The sequence below is a fragment of the Sander vitreus genome, chromosome 14, assembly GCF_031162955.1.
Source record: "Sander vitreus isolate 19-12246 chromosome 14, sanVit1, whole genome shotgun sequence".
Taxonomy (NCBI): domain Eukaryota; kingdom Metazoa; phylum Chordata; class Actinopteri; order Perciformes; family Percidae; genus Sander; species Sander vitreus.
Window position 1 is genome coordinate 24,138,270 of NC_135868.1, and position 20,261 is coordinate 24,158,530.

Below are 20,261 nucleotides of genomic sequence, written 5' to 3' on the forward strand. Positions count from 1 at the left end.
CTGTCTGGATAAACTCGATAGCTGTCTTTTAATGACACTGTAGTGTCACTGTCTGCTCTCTGTTACAAAACAGCAGACCCCGCCGAGGTTGGCTCTGCTTTTTCTTGCGGCTTTCTTATTTAATGAATTCATAAACACGCCCCGGGAGAAACGCATGCTTGACCTATGAGAAAAGGTGGATGGATTTTCCCTGAGAACTATTGACAGGTTGTCCTAAAGCAACCTAAGGAGTCATGCATGCAGTCCTAATCAATTGCTTAAATGAGTGAAGAGGCGATTATGTCGCCTCCTGAGATGTTCCAGTCACTGTAGGCTACCGATTTGAAATACCACGGGAAGTGTACCTCTACTTACATGATTTCAAAATAAATGTATTTACATGCATCTGCGTAGACAGTTTGGGGGCAACTACCCTGGGGCCCGCAGAGATACAGGGGCCCAAAAAGCCCCAGGTTTACTGTGTATCAGCTGCTTTTTGTTGGTAATTTGAATCACAAATCGGTTTGGGAATTTGCATTACTAAGGTACAATATCAAATAGACACTGCATTGTTGCCTAATACTTTTTCTTACTTGTTGTGTTTCATCAGGTAGTATGCCAGTATAGAAGGAGTGCTGTTGGTTTCTGGGTCTTTGTGTAAAATATAATGACATGATGTTGATTCTGGCTCATATACCATATGTGCTGTAATTGTTCCTTGTGTGGATAATGGCAATGGTGAAATCCTGCAAATAGGTTCCAGCTTTTTATCCAAAGCAAATTGTCTTGTGCATCTAAAAAGAAGACATGGAGCTCCAGGCAACCAGGTAAACAGGCTTTGTTAGTTTGAAATGGTGGCTTCTATCAGAAACAGGCACTTTGCCCGAGCTCAGTGTTTCTGAATTGCCGCCCTTGTTCATGGTAACTTTATGTTAATGATATGCTAATGACGGGCCTCAGCACCGCGGCCAGCTCCGTCGTGTTGCTCCGCCCCACGCGGCGACCAATAGCTATCGTTTCCTCATTTCAGCACTGGATACAACAGAGGGAGCTTCAAAGAGACCAGACTGTCTACCCAGAAAGAGGAGAGGGAACCTCACACCAGCGGCTGTGATGCGTAGCGGGGCTCTACTGGCTGAACAACACATCGATGGGATAAAACCTCACGGTCACATTTAACAGCGTATTGTTTGTAGTGTGTGTGTGTGTGTGTGTGTGTGTGTGTGTGTGTGTGTGTGTGTATATGTGTGTGTCGCGAGGACTAAAGAAATGCTCTTGTAGCGCGAGCGCGAATGACACTATCGCCCGCGAGTTTGCTTCACAGAAATATTCGGCGGTGCCCTAACTTGGAGCCGTTTGGACGTTGAGCAAGTTTTTTTTTTTTTTTTTTTTTTTTTTTTTTTTTTTTTTTTTTTTTTTTTTTGTATTTACTTCAATTACATTCGAGTCGTTTACTTGGAGCCCCAAAAGCCCAGGACGAGATGGAGAGCGACAAGTACTTGCCGGAGCTTATGGCAGAGAAGGACACGCTGGACCCGTCTTTTCAGCACTCCTTGCGGCTACTGGATCAAGGTAGGCTAAATGTCCGCGGTAAAACACTGAAGTTAACACTTTAGCTTTGTGAAAACAGTCCCGAGTGAGTCTATTTCACACTGTTCAGGTTTAACGCTCGGTGTCGGGCTGCAGGCTACATGACTCTACCAGCACCGCCTACTTCAAGTTATAAATACGAGGTTTGTGGGTCTACTTAAAATTTCCTATTTGGTCACGCTAAAATAGCGAGGTCCTTTTTTAGCAGCATGGCTGTTCTGCCAAGTTGTTCCACAGCAAACTGAGCCATATAGCCAGCCTCCTGTTCTGTGGTGTAGAGGCAGGTTTGACTGAAGACTGCACCTGCTTCATTGCTCAGCCCAGAGGTTAACAAACTTTTCATTTCAATTGGACAAGTTTGGGACATGAGACCACCATACATGAAGACATTCTTACCCCTGGCACCTCAAAATAAGGATTTTGCCGCAGGTTTTCATCGGGCACAAAGCTGGGGAAATGTAAGTGATAGCAAAGTAAATATTTGTACAGAAAAAAAAATAATAAATTGTCATGCCATCTATTTTAGATGGCATAACATAAAATGATAGCCCACAGTTTAGGTATGGAAGTAGAGCTGGGCTATCTGGGAAAGAAAAAAAATACATCAAACATCACGATATTTTTGACCAAATACATCAATGTCGATATTGCGGTGATATGGGTTGACTATTGGTGCTTTCGCAAAATATTTACACAATGAGAGTTTTGATAAATAATCATCGATAATGTGGATAAAATGACTAAGTGGGTAAAGACGAATAATAAAACTGCTAATAAGTCTGGCAAGTTAAGAAAATTAGATCACTTTAATGCAATGCAGCTTTTAAAACCAGGAAAAGACAACACTTGTTTAAGGTGATATCTAGCCTCATATATCGATGTCCATATAATATCGACATATTGCGCGGCCCTAGATGGAAGCATCAGTTAAACACTAAATCCATCTGGCATCCCAGTTTGCAGGCTGCACTCATCTCTATCCCATGCAGACATGTGTAAGCCGTGGTGCAAGCGGGGGAATAATCACACACTTATTCAAATGTACATGTGTTTCCTCCTTTGAAGAAGTAGACATGACCGAAATGGAATTTTGAACGGATGGAGCAGCAGCAGCAGCAGCAGCAGCAGCGGCACTTGCAGAAGCAGCAGCGGCACTTGCAGACACTTTAATTAATCCTCTGCACACTGCATAGCCCCTCTGCTTTTGAAGCTGTCTGAATGTTGCTCTTCCTCAGTGCACTGTTATGGAATCCAAGCGCATCCTTCAAGTACCACTTATGGGTTTTGTCTCGAGTCTTGCAGGCAGACTGTTGTTGGCTTTAAAGGTAACAGACAGGGAGCACTAGTCTGTAAACAGTCCTGCTGCACTGTAACTCATTCTATCGAAGCCCTAGATGCAGCTCCTGCACCATGCTTGTTTAATTAGACAACCATGTCCCTTCGAGATGATGCTTCCCAAACACGGAACCACAAGGGGTCCTTCAAATGGTTCCAAAGGGGCCCCTGCAAAGTGAGGCATGATTTCATGTAATTGTGTTTTCTTTGCTGGTGTTTGGTAGGGCTGCACAATATATATATATATATATATATATATATATATATATATATATATATATATATATATATATATATATATATATATATCAACTGCCGGAATACACACAACGCGAAAGGCTCTGAGATTTTTGTGTTAGTTGAAAACTAGCTAGTAGAAAACGGCACTTTTTTTTAGTGGTGCCTTTTTATATTCAATGTTCATTTTGTTCAATAAAAGAAGGTTGGCAATGATTTCATTTGTTTTTAAATTCAACAAGCAATGTGAAGAATAATGAAAGCCGTGAAGTTGCAGAACTGAGTACACTTTATTATCTGTTTATTGATCGCAAGTAATATCGTTATCGCGATATTTTCCTCATATCGTGCAAGCCTAGTGTTGAGTTTAGTGACACACACAATATGACTTTTCTGGATATTCTGACATCTTCTAAACCTGTTATAAGACTATACAGTTTACTTTATTTCCTCTGTTGATGAATCTGCTGACTATTTCCCCAATGAATTGGTGACATTGGTCACTATGTGACTAGACAGTCACTAAATAGTCACCAATGTCCTTCACAACTCCCTAAAGCCCGATGTGATGTCCTGAAAGTGCTTGTTTTCTCTGACCAACAGTCCCAAACCCAAAGATATTCAGTTTACAGTAATATAAGAAAAAAAACAGAAAAGAAGCAAATCCTAAATTGTTAAGCTTGCAGTAAGACATATTTTCGTATTTTGCTTGAAAAACAATTCACTGAAATAAAAATTGCCATGAATCAATTGTGAAAATAGTTGCTGATGAATTTTTCTGTCGATTGACTATTCGATTAACTGACTGTTGACGGAATACAAATAAGTGAAGCTTTTCGTCTCAAATGATCACAAATGCAACCCTTCCCCTCTGATATCGTCAGATTGTATCATACTGGAGTTTTGTGGTCAAATGAATTACATTTTGAAATTGTTGGGAGTTTCTGACATGAAGGAGTTTGGCACTCCTGCTATGTCCTTAGATGGGCTACTAATAACATAATTGTAATGTGCTGGTTAGAAAAGAAAAGTGGGGCGCCCGGATAGCTCAGTTGGTGGAACGGGCGTCCATATATAGAGGTTTACTCCTCGACGCAGCGGGCGTGGGTTTGACTCCGACCCGTGGCTCTTTGCCACACTTCTTCAGCTGTCCTGTAAAAATAAAGGCCGGAAATGCCCCAAAAAAACTCTACTGTAGTGTAGAGAATAAATATGTAAGACCCACCCTTCATACAGTATATAATTGCCTTTTTATATAGTGATGTGTAAAATGAAATACTTCTATAAAATAATGATAATGTATGTTGCAGTAATGGGTGTAATGGCCAGGACAATATCGGTTTCAGATTTTGGTCTTGTTTGAAAGAACAGATGTAGGTTAATGCATCTGGCAGTGAGCTGATTCACGTACAGTAAGGTGAATTCATTCCAGTCTGTGAGGAAGATAAGGCTGTGTTTTACTCTGCACTTTTTCTTATCAACTGGTTTCTCAAATCTGGGTTAGTCTTTCTGTGAATACATATTCTCCTCACTGATAGAAAGACCCGAGCACTGTTATATTTGAGTTATAGCAAATACGGTCAATTCCCCAAAATTGAATAAAAATGATGGACTACTTAGAATATGAAACAGGACAAGCCAAAAAAGAACTTTAGAGTAAATGTCCCCAATGTGTTTTACATTCAAATGGTAACACAAGTTCTTCTGGTGAGGGTAAAAATTGCAGTTGGCTACCATCGCAAGCGGCAGAATTAATCCGTGACATTTTATGAAGTAAGCAGAACTCTGCGGTGCACAAAGAAATTGGCCGAAAGCGTCTGCCACAACTCCAAAACTGTAAATACTGTTATCTCTATCTTACACAACAGATGGAACATGATGCAGCTTAATGGAGCACTTCTTCTGCCATCTTGCTGATGAGTTCTGGACTTGATTATGCAATTGGCAAGGGATACAGGGAACAGAGCTAGAGTAACTAGACTTACTGCGTGCAAACGGAAAATATGAGATTACTCCCGGTCTGGAGGGACTTCCATTCTGGAGAAATTAGGGGGAGCATTGTGTTCAAAGCTCGGGGACAGGGCGGGCTGCTTTGATAAGTTTGGGCCATTCGCAGAGCTCTTATCCCGCAAGGACCATATATCTGCTCCTGTGACAAGCCTCATACAGTCAGCAGCAGACACTGGGAGCTGGAGAAATATCTTAAGCCAAAGTAAGAGACAAGCAGGACCAGCAGCCTACGTGGAATGAAAAAATCCTCAGCAGCAGCATACTAATTAAGGGCCTCTAGGTAGGGCTGCACGATATTAGGAAAATATCTAATTGCGATTATTTTGACTGATATAGTGATATGATTCATGATATTGGAGGGAATGATCATTTTTGTATCATTTTTCTCATTTTTATTGAAAAATATATAAATAACAATTTTTTTTTTTTTTTGCGAGGATCTGTACCAAACAAAGATTTTTTCTTTAGTCTGTAGGATACGATTTGTAGGCCGGGATGTCTCTGCAGCACCACAATACTTTATTTTAGAGTGGTTTGACACATATTTTGCCTTTAACAAATATTGCGCCCCCTTGCAATTTGGATATTGCAGTAGTTCATATTGCGATTTCGATAAAATTGCGATTAATTGCGCAGCCCTACCTCTAGGTATGGAAACAACTTCCGTTATTATTTACATGAAATCGGTGCTACCCTACAGCACATGGTGCCACAAGGGCTACAAGTTAGGGCTGTGAAATGAATTACAATTTTAATCGTGATTACGATTTTGGCTCCTAACGATCACAAAGACAGAGCAATCGAAGTTTAGCACATTACGTTCTGCAAGTACACTCTTATTTGGTGTTCTGAATGACAAACGGGGAAAGTATTGAGAGGAATTCCACAGTTCAAGCTGTTTTCACTGTTGATTTGTTGAACTGTTTCACTGTTGTTTTAAATTCAATAATTGCAACATCTTTCCAAAAGTCAATAAGTAATCGTGTTAAACGACCACAAATATTTGGTGATTATGATTTTTTTCCATAATCAAGCAGCCCTACTACAAATAAAACCCTTCTGTCCAATATTTATTCATCTGTTATTGTAAGTTAATTCTTGCCCTTACAAACAGTAGTTTGTAAGAAAATGTTTTTTTAACTTTAGGGCTGTAACTTTATCATTTGAAATTCCAATAACCCTTCTAACATGGGGGGAGATTTCAATCTGACCTGTTAGCGGCCCTGTTGCACTGAGCAAACTGGGCTGTTGTTGTCGTCTTCGTACAGAATGCGAAAAGCCATTATTGTGATTATTTTGATCATCACAGCAGTTAGGACTTTCATCATTTAAATAGATTTCCCATTGCTGAACAGTATATTGACTATCATCTATGGATGAATTTCCAGAAAGTTGTGTAAACAACAATGCGTTCAAAATGTAGTCACTCCCTGCACCAGATGTATTCTGTTTGTTCAGTATGTGGATGCAGAGCAGCGTACAGCCCACTCTGAATCTTTCAGGACCTCTGGCCCAGTTTGCACATTGAAACCTAGTGCTTTTTAATTGGATATTCCACAGCAGGAGCACAGCACCATGTTTGCATTGAGCATTGTTAGCCTCAGCTATCTTATCCACAAAGAAAAACCACAAAAAAGCATACATTATCTGCCCAGACTGAGCAGGCAGGGGGGGAGTAGTCTTATTTCAGACATGACGCCCCATTGTTTTCCATCTCATCAACAGAACACAGGCCTATTTTTAGCCGTGCTTGCGTTTTGCCCCAAGTGAGAGCAGTTCCTGGGTTAGAATGCCCAGAAGTGAACAGAAATAAGCTTCGGCGTAGGATCAAAGGCAGCGATATCGTTTTGTTGGGGAAACAGTGCTTGATAGCGATAATGATCTGTGGATCTGCGGCTGGCCGACATGCTGAGCCACACACTGAGGTGGAGCCACAGCCACGGCCCTGGACCTGTCAGAGGCCGAGAGCTGACTGGGGATTTGACCCGCAGATGTAGTGAACTTGCAAGTGAACTGGAAGAGGGCAGACTGGGGAGCTCCAGCAAACCCGCTTTGCATTCAGACATGCAGTGGTAGGCTGCTGAGCGGCGCTGTGGCCAAGAGGTGTTTGCAGAGCTCTGTATTTGCTTTGCTGCAGCTCCCACTGGAATCCAGAGGGCGGAATGTAGGCCAGGACTAACACAGGCAGATCGCAGCTATAAAAGCTAATGGCACCTCGTTTGCAGACGCAACGGGTCACATGCCTGCATTGATTTTTTTTAATGTCGCGTGCATGTTCTCACTCGTTAATGCAGCAATAATGAGCCGGTGATGCTGTAATTTCCCCTCTCAGGTACTCAGCACTTGATACGATGCCTTTTAATAGAGTTAAAATGTCAAACCTGGAATATTAACACGAGTCATCGCTGTTCCTCTGCATGTAAACAAAACAGACACAGTAGTTCACAGTGAGAGATAATCAAATCTATTATAACAATGCTGGAAGAAAGCCGTGTGCAGTCATTTCTAGCGTCACCTGGATGAGCATAATTGACCCAGTCTAAACAAGGGAAAAGTGTCTGAAAAACAATAAACCATTAGAAGCCTGACATGCTTTGTGTATATATTTAAAGCTGCATTAATCAATATTTCTACAGTACATTAACAATGGATCAAGTGTCTTTGGGTTTTATGGCCCACGAGTTTGTTTTACTCCCACTGCTCCAACGATCCTCTGTAGAAAAAACATGGTTCTATTTTTTAAAGTAATGTTTTAGAATTGGTGCCGTACTTCAGATATCCTACAGGCTCGTGCTTTACAGTGAAAATTTCAACATTTTGAGTCGGATTCAATTTTACTTTCGTTTTTAAGGTCATGGATTGATTCAGTTTGATTTTTTTAAACAGGAACAGCAATTTCAGAATAAGAGCCATTAGATGGGAGAAATGTACTTTGCAACAACAATTTGAGTTTCTCAGAGTTTCCGAGGCACAGTTGAAAGCACCATTAGTTTAACGAGGTGCACCTGAAGGCACCACAGAGTCCCCATTTGAGCCCACATGCTTTTCCTTGGTTGTTTGTTTCCATAACTCACTCACGGAGAAGGCAAAATGTTGCCATATGGTGACATCAGGGAAGCAGGAGGATTTTCCAGTTCTGTTGTCTCAGGCAGTTGCCATGCTGTCTGGAATAGTGCAGCAGCAGGCTACCGGTAAGCAAATGTTACTCTGCATGCTACCAGCTACGTGTCTGTTTTTGTTGTTGTCTTTGGACATGCGCAAGAAGGCGGGGCTGGAGAGAGAAAAAAACACTGAGGGGGATTGCCAGTCGAAATCGAAAGCTGATTTCCATAGATTTTCTATTTAAAGGGACACTAGGCCGTTTTGGCCATTTCTTTGCTGTTCGCTTCGATTTTTGCTCGCAGGCTTCTCTATAGAGCTCCTCCTACAGATTCAGAATAGATATTTGGCAGCTCCTATGTTTACTCATGTCTGACTCCTAGCTCGGTCAGTCTGCTGTTTCCTCTTTCTCTGTTCCTCCGACAATTCTCTCCTAGCTTTCTGCTTCTTTTTTGCCCGCTCAGCCATGACGATAGTGTGAAAAACTCCATCGCTACCTTGTTAGCCGGTTCCCGAATGGGCGTATGTGTGCAGTGCCGTGAAGCAATTTGTTACATCGCGAGACCTGATATCACGGCATACTTCTTGACGCTGAGGCCGGCAGCTCGCAAGGGTGGTTTTTCCGCTCACAGGCGCTAGGGGGGAGCAAGACGACCACCATTCAACCCGAAAGAAAGTCATATAACCATTCCAATGACTTCCAGTGACACCCCTAGTAGTTTTAGTATTCATCATCATCATGTCACAGTCCCTTTTATGACTCTTTCTGTACCTGTTTTCTGCTTAAACCCCCGTTCAAAAAGTCATACCACAAAACAAGTTATTAATTGCTTTAATTAATTTACTCCTCTCCATCTGTTGGTTCATTGCTCTCTTCTTGCATCTCCTGGACGATTCTATCATCGTCCATGCAATACCTTCACCATATTGCACGGAACACATTCTCCACCTGGCACAAAACTTGCCCTGGGCTTGGCTTGTTGATGTAATGTGGAGACTGTCAAATTCCCATGTTGAACATGCTGCTCCAGTATTTATACTGCATTCATATTTCAAATGACACAAAGATGAGCATTTCTTTCTCCACCTGCATTCATACATTGCTGAGGGGCCTGCCTTGAGCTGTCTGCTAGGTCGGCTATTCAAAAGGAGACTCCCAATTAAATCGGCCAGCCAGGGCAGCTTAAATAATGCAAACTCTACTTGTTTGGGCGTAGAAGTATGCTGAAATCTGATATTTCACATCTCTGGTAAGGAGATCATTTCGAGATGTGTGTTGCTGGATCTTTGGCATGGCTGGGTAGTTTTTTTTGATACAGGTGCCAATACAGGACCTGGCATGGTGGCTCAGTGGTTAGCACTGCTGCCTCACAGCAAGTAGGCTGAGACTCCTGAGACAGATCCCCGGTCCGGGGGTGGGGAACCTTTCTGTGTGGACTTTGCATGTTCTTCCCCGTGTTTGCGTGGGCGCTCTGCTTTCCTCCCACCATTAATACATGCATGCTACTGTAGGTAACTCCAGCCATACAGCAACAACAGTGTGGTTCTGGAAGTAAAATCCCAATCATAAGCATTTTGATTATTAGCCATGATGTCTAAACCATCCACGGACCCATGGGAGACTTACCACAAGCTACATGATGGTGAAACGAAGGTGTATGCCTCTGTAGAAGCCATAAGTCCGTATTAAATCTACCTTGTTTTAAGAAAAACATTTTTTATTCGTGATGTCATGGACAAGTGCAACCTACTCTACCTACAATCCTAAGTGTAACAGAGACTTAAAACACTTTATATAGGCATTTAATAAAATGCCAATGGAGATATTGAACGGGTAAAAACACTTCCGGAACCAGAGCCATTCAAAAAGTGGGCGTTCACTGCTGAGCTTCTTTGACCTTGCATAGGTTCTGGCATTACAACTGGATTTGGTCCGAAGTATGGCTGCCCACTGCTCCTCAGTTCGGATTAGTGAAATGTAGAGGATACATGCCGTGATGGGCAAATGTGTATATATATATGTACATATACAGTATATTAACAGTGCTTTTTTGACACCTTATTCTTGAGGTATTTTTTCATTCATTTAACAAAGAAAGCCAAAATGTAGTGTCTAAACTCAAGCAGCCATACAAGAACATAAACATTACAATTTGCGTAAACAAAACTACAAATTGATGTTAAATGCCAACTTTCAGTACATTTTTTGATACTTGGTGCTTTAGACGCATTTCATTCGGTAACAGGACAGGACGGATATTGAAAGGAGCCCATGGCATCATCCCATGAACAATATAGCCTCTGCCTTAGCTTTCCCTGCATCACTTATACCAGTGGTTCCCAACCTTTTTTCCTTGGTGCCCCCTCCTACTTATGTCTAAGAAAAGCTGAGCCCCCCCCTCCGAAACCGAAGTTGAGGTAACTCTCGAGATAGAGCCTTACTTTCTTTTTTGATACAGAGGAGTTATCAGCACTTTTACGTTTCTCCGCTATGTTTCATTCATAAAATAGTGATGCCGTGGCGGCAGGAGAAACGAGGATGATAGCAGCTAGCAGCTGACCTGATGACAGGAAGGGTCCCAGGTTAAGAGGTCCCGGAGGTTTGGCCTACTAAGTAGCCTGCCTACAATTTTAAGCGAAAACAAAAATATATAGTTTTTATACAGACTTTTATATACATTACATATTCTAGTGTATTATCATAATTTGTTTAACATGTGCAAATATATTTTTTTTTACCTCAACCTCAAACCAGATAAAGACTTGCGCACCCCCTGTGATCTTTGCCGCCCCCCTGAGGGGTCCCCGGACCCCAGGTTGGGAACCACTGACTTATACGGTAGATCAAATAATCCTCATTTTATTAGATGATAATTGGCTCTGCAGCGCTGCCCAAGACAGGACGCAGATGGACGAGGATTACACTGGATTAGTTTGAAAAGCAGAAGAAACCCCCAGACTGTATCACCCTGTTTACCGTGCCTGAGGCTGTGAGACAAAGGGAGATGGGGATGGAAAGGACAGAGAGGGTATACGAGCGGGTTGGCAGGGCTGTAGAGAAAGTAAGAGTGTCTTTCCCCAGGGAAAGGTTATTTGTAAGGGGATTGTACCAAAGTCAGTTACAAGAGGGAAAATACAATCTGAGGAGGGGAACAAAAAATGGAATAGCAGAATGGAATTGGAATTTGAAATGGATAAAAAGTAGTTATAAGGAGTGCTGTCGAAGATGCGTTAGTGATAAATAGAAAAGTTCAGATGTCTTAAAAGAAAATATAGGAACTCCCAGGCTACTGTTGCCTTCTCTTTCATACCATAAACCTCAGTCATCTTCAATAACTAAAACACAGGTGAAAAGCTAGAAGGAGTCTCATCCATGATTAAATCGCTGTAATTACCGCCGCGATGAAAGACAAATGTAATCTTCTACTTCCTCAAAAGAAATGAATTGCTTGTTAAGTTTTGCCGCTATGGAAGCCTTTTAAAGACATTCTGCACTCCGTACATGTATATTACCGTCCTTTAGTGTTTCTTATTTTCGGCACTAAGCTGCACTATCAGAGTTAATATTTGGCTCTGGAGCTGGTTTTTACTTGAAGGTGTCCTTTCTGTGGCCCTGCCTTGATGTCCCCGCGAAAGCCACCACTTCCCTTTCCCTCTTCCTTATTTTTGTCATTTTGTGTGGTTGGCACCTCTATAGAGTGGATTGCACTGGATTAGCTTCTCCGCCTTCCCAACTGATCCGATCCATTTTGTGTAATCCAACTCAATTTAATTATGTTTATCGTTCCACCTCACTGCTGCCGAGGAGCAGCGGCAGCAAACCTCTACCAAGATAAGCCCAGGGACCTTGTGCCTTTTTGCTGGCAGAGTGTCTGCCTGAGCCTGTTGCTTTATAAACAGATGGTGTAAGTCACCTACACTCTCAGTAAATACTGTGTTCAGTACAATATTATGATTCAGAGCTCCCCTCAAACATCACTGAGACATGGCAAAGAAATAGCCAAGGTTGAAGATCTTGACCTCCATTTTCTTTTTGTCATGGGAATATGATGTTGGGAGAATTAATGTGCCCACTATGTATACAGTCTTCTTTATTACTTCTGTGAGTCTGATGCTTGGATGCATTAGATGTTGAAAGATCACCATAAAAGCATAAAAGCCTTTTTCAAACACTCTGTAGTCAGTGGCCACAGTACAAGTGTTCACAGGTAGCCTGACGTGTTCTTCCTTCTGAATGTAGCAATATTGCAGCCAAAGACGTTACATTTAGTGGCAATGTTAAATGTATTTATGCCCTTTGGGTACCGATTTCAGTATGGGCGAGAAATGCCTCCAATCCAGTCTGAGACACTCGCGGTATCGGTGCAGATGTTACAGCCCAACGAGAAGTTCGGATAAAAGCAAAGAATAGAGCCTGCTCTGTTTCCGTCTTAAATGCTGTCATCTGCATCGCCTCCGTAAATCTCTGGTTTAACACCCTTGGACTAATCTGTGATTTTCAACTTGTTCTGGTGTCAGGAGAAGTCAGTTTTGTATTATTTTTTTTATTTGTGAATAGGTGTGTTGTGCTAATAAGCAGCACTGTTCTCCAAAGGAGTCTTGTTATGACACAGCATACAGAAACTAATGGCGTTTTTCCATTACCTGGTACCTGCTCGACTCGCCTCGACTCTGCTCGCCTTTTTTGGTTTTCCATTATTAACAAAAGTCCCTGGTACTAGCTAACAGGTACTTTATTTAGTACCACCTCCGTCGAGGTTCCAAGCGAGCTGAGGCGATACCAAAAGGTGACGTGAAAACCTGCAGACTACTGATTGGTCAGAGAGAGTCGTCACTAATCACTGCGTCATCATTGCTAGCGACAGACGGGGGTGTCCTGAACAAACCCACCATTTTTAAATAGTTTAGCCTCCAGCTTCTTTTGAAACTAAATTAGTCTTCAAAAACAACACACTTTCGACATTCTGTGTGTTAGGTCACAGCAGTTTCCTGCGGCGTCGCTATGACGACCAGCCATGCTCGCCTCAGGCATGAGGCGGTACTAAATCTGCAATGGAAAATGGAGGACGGGGCACCGCGGTCGAGTCGAGCCGAGTAGAGTCGAGCAGGTAGCATGTAATGGAAAAACGCCATGTGTATTCACACACCGTATGCCATGTAGAACATGGGGACGAATCCCATAACCAATTATAAAAAACAAAAAACAGAACCATACATATTAAGTTAAGCATGTTAATATTTAATGGAAAGATACAAAACCTCATTTCCAAATGTCATCATTCTTCCATTAGTAACCATTAACAACATTAACCTTCTTTGGTGCATTAAATTCCGACTGAAATTTAGTCAACCATTTTTCTTGTCAAAAATAATGTCAACGTGTTTTTAAATGCACTGTCAGTAGTTTTTTTTTTATTGTTGAAAGGAAGAAAAAAGGTCAGCCGGCGGGCTCCCTGTCTGCCAGTGTTACACCGTAGGAAACGAGACAAAGTAAACAAACTTGTGCTGTTGTCAGCCCGGTCTCACTCATAACTCGTCACCCTTTATCGTCTGTATGAGACCCACCAGGGTTTCATCAACTGCTCGAACCTGGCGCACTGAGATGACGTTGAATGAAGAGCAACAAGTCCGTAAAATAAAATAATAAGCAACAAAAGGACTTTCAACCAGGAGACCACTGTCCATGTCCCGCGTGAAACCAAAAGTCAACGTACGTACGTCACTTACGTCACTTATGTCACCTTACGTCACCTTACGTCACTTACCGTACTTAACTAATGCAGTAACATAACAAAATTCTCTTTTTCCTAAACCTAACCAAGTAGTTTTGTTGCCTAAACGTACCCTGCATGTTGAAAAATGGCGCCAAAGGGTTACCCAGAGCGTTAAAAATGCAACGCCAAGGGGTCCTTACCAAACGTCTAGAACTAAATGGCACGCTGCTTGTGGTGTTCAAAGCGCCAAATAAATACATTTGAAAAACGTAACAGTAGAGCTGGGCAATATATCAATATTATATCGATATCGTGATGTAAGACTAGATATCGTCTTAGATTTTGGATATCGTAATATGGCATAAGTGTTGTCTTTTCCTGGTTTTAAAGGCTGCATCACAGTAAAGTGATGTCATTTTCTGAACTTACCAGACTGTTGTCACTGTTCTATTATTTGCCTTTACCCACTTAGTCATTATATCCACATTACTGATGATTTTTATCAAAAATCTCATTGTGTGAATATTTTGTGAAAGCACCAATAGTCAACACTACAATATAGTTGCGGTATCGATATTGACGTATTTGGTCAATTTGATTTTCTCCATATCGCCCAGCCCTACTTAACAGCAATGGCTCTTTCCAGAAATCATGACCCGGTTACTCAAGACAATCCACAGACATGGTTGTGAGCAGTATCATGTAGGACCTATTTTCTCTCTACCGAACTACACCTGCCAACCGTATCACTGTGCAGAAGGAAACGTATACTCATGGACGAGAGGCTTGTGCTCGTGATGTAAGATGTAAACATTAATGGCGTCCTCCTCGGTTAGTAGTAGGAGCTAGTAGTATTAGTTAGCTACAGTTTACAGGGTTTCCCCCAGACTGATGGCAATAGTAAGCCCAATAGTTTCTGTGATAATAATTGAATAAGCTAAACACAGATTCCACAGGGCCCTACATTAAGTCAGTGCTAAAAGCTAAATGGAGATTTGAAAATATGACTATGTCTAAGTTTCCAACCGAAGAATGTCTTAAAAATACATTAAAATTGTTTTATTTCCAGTGGACAGAAAAATGCGGCCCGATCCGCACTCTAGTGGCGTAGGCCTGGTGGGGGGCAACTTAGGCCCGGTGGGCCACCAGGCATGCAATACACTGGGGGAAACCCTGGTTTAAGCTTCCTTCTGCCCGGTGATACTGTTGGCTGTAGCAGACACAAAAAAATCAATTTAATTTCACTTGGACGTTAAGTATTAAATGTCGCGCTCACCTTTTGAAAACAGAAAAAGAAGCCGAGGCTTTGGTGGCGGTGGCTATGAATCTTTAATGAGCGAGGGGTGGTGGGATCAGTAAATGAAAGTTAAGTGCATTTTCTGGGTTTTTGGAGCAGGAAAAGTTATCTTGTAATGCACCGAGAGAGGAGAGATGGATGCTCATTTAGCACCAGTGCCAAGAGACCCCTCCCCGTGTCCTGCTGGGCGGCTTTCTTGGCTGTGTCCCCCGTCTCTATTTTAAGAGCCTGATATTAAAGCAGAATTGTGTTCAGAGTTTTTCGGGATGTCTCCCTCTGTTTCTTGTGCCCTTTTCCACTATTATATGGCATGCCAACAAAGTCATTTAAAAGTAGGATACGCTCAGTGGTTATACATTTACTCAGGTACCATACTTAAGTACAAATATGAGGTACTTGTACATTACTTGAGTCTTTTCTTTTCATGCTACTTTCTACTTCTACTCCGCTACATTTTAGAGGGAAATACTGTCCTTTTTACTCCAATACATTAATCTGACAGCTTTAGTTACTTTACAAATTTGCAAAGAGTTTTGCACGCAAAACACACATAGTTTATAAAATACAACGTTTTATTATAAATTAAACTACCCAACAATATAACGGCCTACAAGTCCAGCTGAAATGATTAGACCATTAAACACACGACTGTTTCCAGTTTCTAAAATGGGAGGATTTTTTTGCATTGAATAGTTTTACTTTTAATACTTTGAGTACATTTTCCTGATGATACTTACATACTTTTACTTAAGCAACATTTTCAATGCAGGACTTCTATTTGTAACAGCGTATTTTTTACAGTGTGATATTAGTATATGAATACTTCTTCCACCACTGGATACACTGCAAAGCACAATAATGTAATGTGTATGTTTTAAGAGTGGCTGTTTTTAAACCTACAGACTTGATCTCATCGCCTTATTTCCATTATTACAGCACAGCGATCAGATGCAGCATGTACATTGTTTTTTGTCAGCCTGTTAACATGTCACTGCTGTTGCAATTGGCTGTAAAACATCCATTAAGTCTTACAGGCAAACCATAAACAAGGGGTCAAATCAGAATATACAACCCTCATAACAAGCACAATTATCCACTCTCCCCTTGGTGATAAGAATCATACTGTGTTGCTGCTGTCTGTGTGACACTCCAACCGATGGCTCATATGTGCACCTTCACAGTGCCATTTGGCAGCACTTCTTGTTAAAGTTTGACTCAGGATTTGCCCAATAAGAGGATTGTTAAAGTTTGACCTGGAATTGGATCCCTGTCTGTCTGCTTGTCAAATCTCTGTCTGGTTCTGCCGCCATCATTAGTCCACAGAAAAAAATTTTTTTTTTGTATTTACTCGACAGAACAAAGGCCTTGCAGCGTACTGTGAGGCTGTGCTTGGCTCTCACAAAAGCAAAAAAAAAAAAGTTTTAATTATACAAACCTTTTATTTAAAAGGGACATCTGTTCTACTAGCAGAAACTATCTGGCCAGAGTTGTGGCGTTATAGTTGTTGCTCAATACTGAAGAAAGCATTTTTTTGTATAGGAACTATAAAGGAACAACACTTGAAAAAATATACTTATTCCATATAATGTATGATTATGCTAGTTAGCAGAGCACTGGCAATGTCGGTATTAAACAAGAACGAATGCGGCAGCTGCTTCATTTGAATCCATCAAATAACAATTTAACCTCTTGTAGTTTTGGTCAAAATCCTACAGCTCATAATAACGCATGGGAATAAATTAGGTAAAATAAACACTATTTGGTGCAATTTCAACTTGGTTTTAAAGGGAACCACCTATTTTCGGACAAATACAAGCAATGGAACCATGAAACAAATACAGCAGAGGAGTTGAATGATGAGGCTGGCATTATTCTATACTGTCCTCAAGCTCAGTAAATCCATTCAAAAGAAGGAAAGGAAAAACCACAATTTTTTAGTCCGTCTCGATCATTTTTGACTTCCCTACCTTGTCTGTGGCACTCGGCCCCAAGCTCATTGGTTCCTAGACTTACCGAAGACATACAGTAAATCTGTTAAAACAGGTCCCAAATATATAATTGGATCGCTAAAAAGGACTCAGTAATTTCCTTAAAAAGCTTTTGAAAACATGACTAATACAGGAGTAAATAGTGCATTTGTTAGGGATTATTTTCAGATGCGGATTAATACAAATTTGGTGCACTAGTGAGTATTTGGGGCAGCAGCACGGTGTATTTAGGATTGACTTAAAATAAACTACAGTGTGCATGTTCATGCTAATGAAGGAACATATCATCTAAAACAACATGGTAAGATTTTTTTATAGCTGTGCACAGTGGCTCTGTCAATGATGTATCACCGCAGATATTTACTGTATGAGGCAGCTCATTAGTTAGTGACGGGATCACAAGTATCACAGCTCAATCCTTTTCTGTCATATGTAATGCATCTCTGGGAAAGGTGATTGTAATTACAGCGAGCGTGCAGTCCACACAGTCGACGCCTCCTGAGCTGGCGCGTCAATGGGAGGCTGCACGTGGTGAATGGATAGAAATCAAGTTTATAGATCTGTGGTTCGCACGCGCCCATCCCTCCACCGGAGGGCTGAGGTTTTAATTGCTGTCTGACCAGGGTTCAGTGTGAAGATGGGCCGGTTGATATGAGAAGTAGGGGGGGTTGTGGTTGTTGTATTGACAGTGTCTCATCCTAGAGGAGCTGATAAGAACACAGGATCCAGGGAGACACACAGAGGAGTGGATTGCATTTCAGTGCCGGGAATCAGAGCGTTTTTTTTCGGGGTCTAGTGAGCCTTTTAGAGGTGCCGCGCTGACAGCCACATACAGTACAACGTCTGAGGGCACAGAAGCAGGTTGACGTCTCACAGAGTATTACTGCAGTTCCACAGCTGATGGAGAAAATGCCAGAGCAGGTGGCATGCATGAGCAAAGAGTCTGTAACCTTGTAGCATCAATGAAACCGCTGCATGCACAAGGAGCATTGTATTCAAAATCAATGAGGGAAAGTGCGTTGATTTACAAAAGAAAACACAAACACTGGGGAGCACGCTGCATGATTTATATTAACTGGAGCATCTGCTCAGACACATTTAGGCAGAAAACAAATGAATGTCATCTCCCTACTTAGTTTATTAATTTGAATGATTGATGATTGAACTTAATTAACAATAAAAAAAGAATCTCATCATTTAGTCATTTTTCATCTTTGAATTTGGCTATTTTTATGTCAAAATATTACACACATTCTGTGTTCAATGTTATTCTTTTCAGGGTGGAAAATTAAGACACAAGACAAAAAAGATATATATATATATATATATATTACCTTTATATATTTATCCAAAGAGATAGATAGACAGATTACACCTTTATTCATCCAGGTAACAACAACCTATCACATTCATACCTGGAAGCTGCCCAGTACAACCACTAACCTACACTACACTGCTAACCGAATAATTAAAGTCCTCCTCCACTGAAAATGTGTTTTTCTTATGTTTATGTCCCCTAAAATGTCTGTCCTTTAACAATACTGACTTGTATCTGTGCAGAGTTTGCCACTAGAGTGGTGTTTTCACATTCCTCTACTGAAGGGGGAGATGTCTGTGCACATGCCTAAGATCTTGGCAAGCTTGATTAGGTACGTCACAGATTTGAAAGCCAATTCCTGTCTAATGCGCAAAAGCCGGAAAAGAAACCGGAAATCTCCAGCGCAGCGCGGACTGTCAGTACAGAGAGTGAAAACACACCGACATGGTAGCTGTCAGCCACGGCCAGTTATAAGCTAACAAGCTAACGAACAGCATACACACATAACAGATTCTACCTACACTTACCATTATGATATGTAGCCGATTTTAGTGCAAAGTCCTCTGAGTCTGGGTCACTAAAGGACACTAAAACTCTGCCTGCCTGTGGAGCTCCGCGAACGGGCTGCCCGAGCTCCGTAAAACTGCCGTCCGCTCCTTTTACCGGTCAATCTAATGTAGATGTTTGAATGTAGTCACTGAATAAATCTCAATCTAGTGCGGTGATGGGCAGGTCCTGGCCAGATCCAGAATTTCTCAATGAGGAAGACGGAGTCCAGCTACTTTTCAGTTATTTCTTTTTTTTCATTTTTAAATTGTGTTAAATTAAACGTTAGTATAGTAGAGTATTTTTTTTACATACTTTAAAACATTTCTTTAATTTGGTGAACAATATATGAAATTACATTTTTTTTCTCCAAACAGGCTTTTGTAGATCAGTTCTGCTGCACTCTGGTCAGGGAGAAACCTCCAGGATCACATCACCGATCAATATATGATGTGTAACAGAAGCCAAATATCGAGGTACACTAATTTATGTAGCTAACCCTAGTGTAACGTGACATCCCTCCAAACACTTGACTTATTGTTCCTTTTACTCCCTTTGAGGCTGGGGAGTCTACAGCGCTGTAGGAAGAATTGCATTACCTGTGTCGTAGATCTCCCCACTGTGCTAGTCAGGTCGGCCAGTGAGAGATAATTGTGATCCCTGCTGAGGGAGAAGAGCCCAACTACAGGAGCCACCTTCCGTTCATCACAAGGCACTCGTTTAGAGCCTCTTCCTCCAGAGTTAAAGTAATCCTGGGCTCTGGGTGTTTTTCTCATAACCTCTCCATTTTTGGAGGTTTCTACAGTTAGCAGTGAGGGCCCCTCGGCAAATTTCCAATTCCAAGTTTTTGAATTGATGAACAACAGTGAATTGTTCTGTATTTTTAGAATGTATTAGCCCCATATTTATTGAAAGATTTCCTTCTTAACCATCTACTTCAGTACGTGGAATTGGATTTTTTTTTTATGCCTAAACCCTATCCATGGATGTAGACATATGTTTTCCTCTTTAAAGCTAGACTATGCACATTTTGAAATAGATAAAATAGTCAACTTTACTTGGACTGGTATGAGCAGTAGCTTATGGTGGCAAATGTTTGCACACATTAGGTAGTTAAACAAACATACTGACTCATCTTCGCCCCTGCT

General features: G+C 41.4%; 1 protein-coding gene across 1 annotated transcript in view; it reads left to right on the forward strand.

The window, feature by feature from the left end:
• Positions 1–1,054: 1,054 nt before the first annotated feature.
• The window catches only part of khdrbs3 (KH domain containing, RNA binding, signal transduction associated 3), a 127,780-nt gene continuing 108,573 nt past the window's right edge, over positions 1,055–20,261 (forward strand). The window contains exon 1 of the mRNA XM_078267615.1: positions 1,055–1,551. Coding sequence (XP_078123741.1) covers positions 1,461–1,551 — 91 coding nt within the window. The 5' untranslated portion in view covers positions 1,055–1,460. The remainder of the gene's footprint in view (positions 1,552–20,261) is intronic.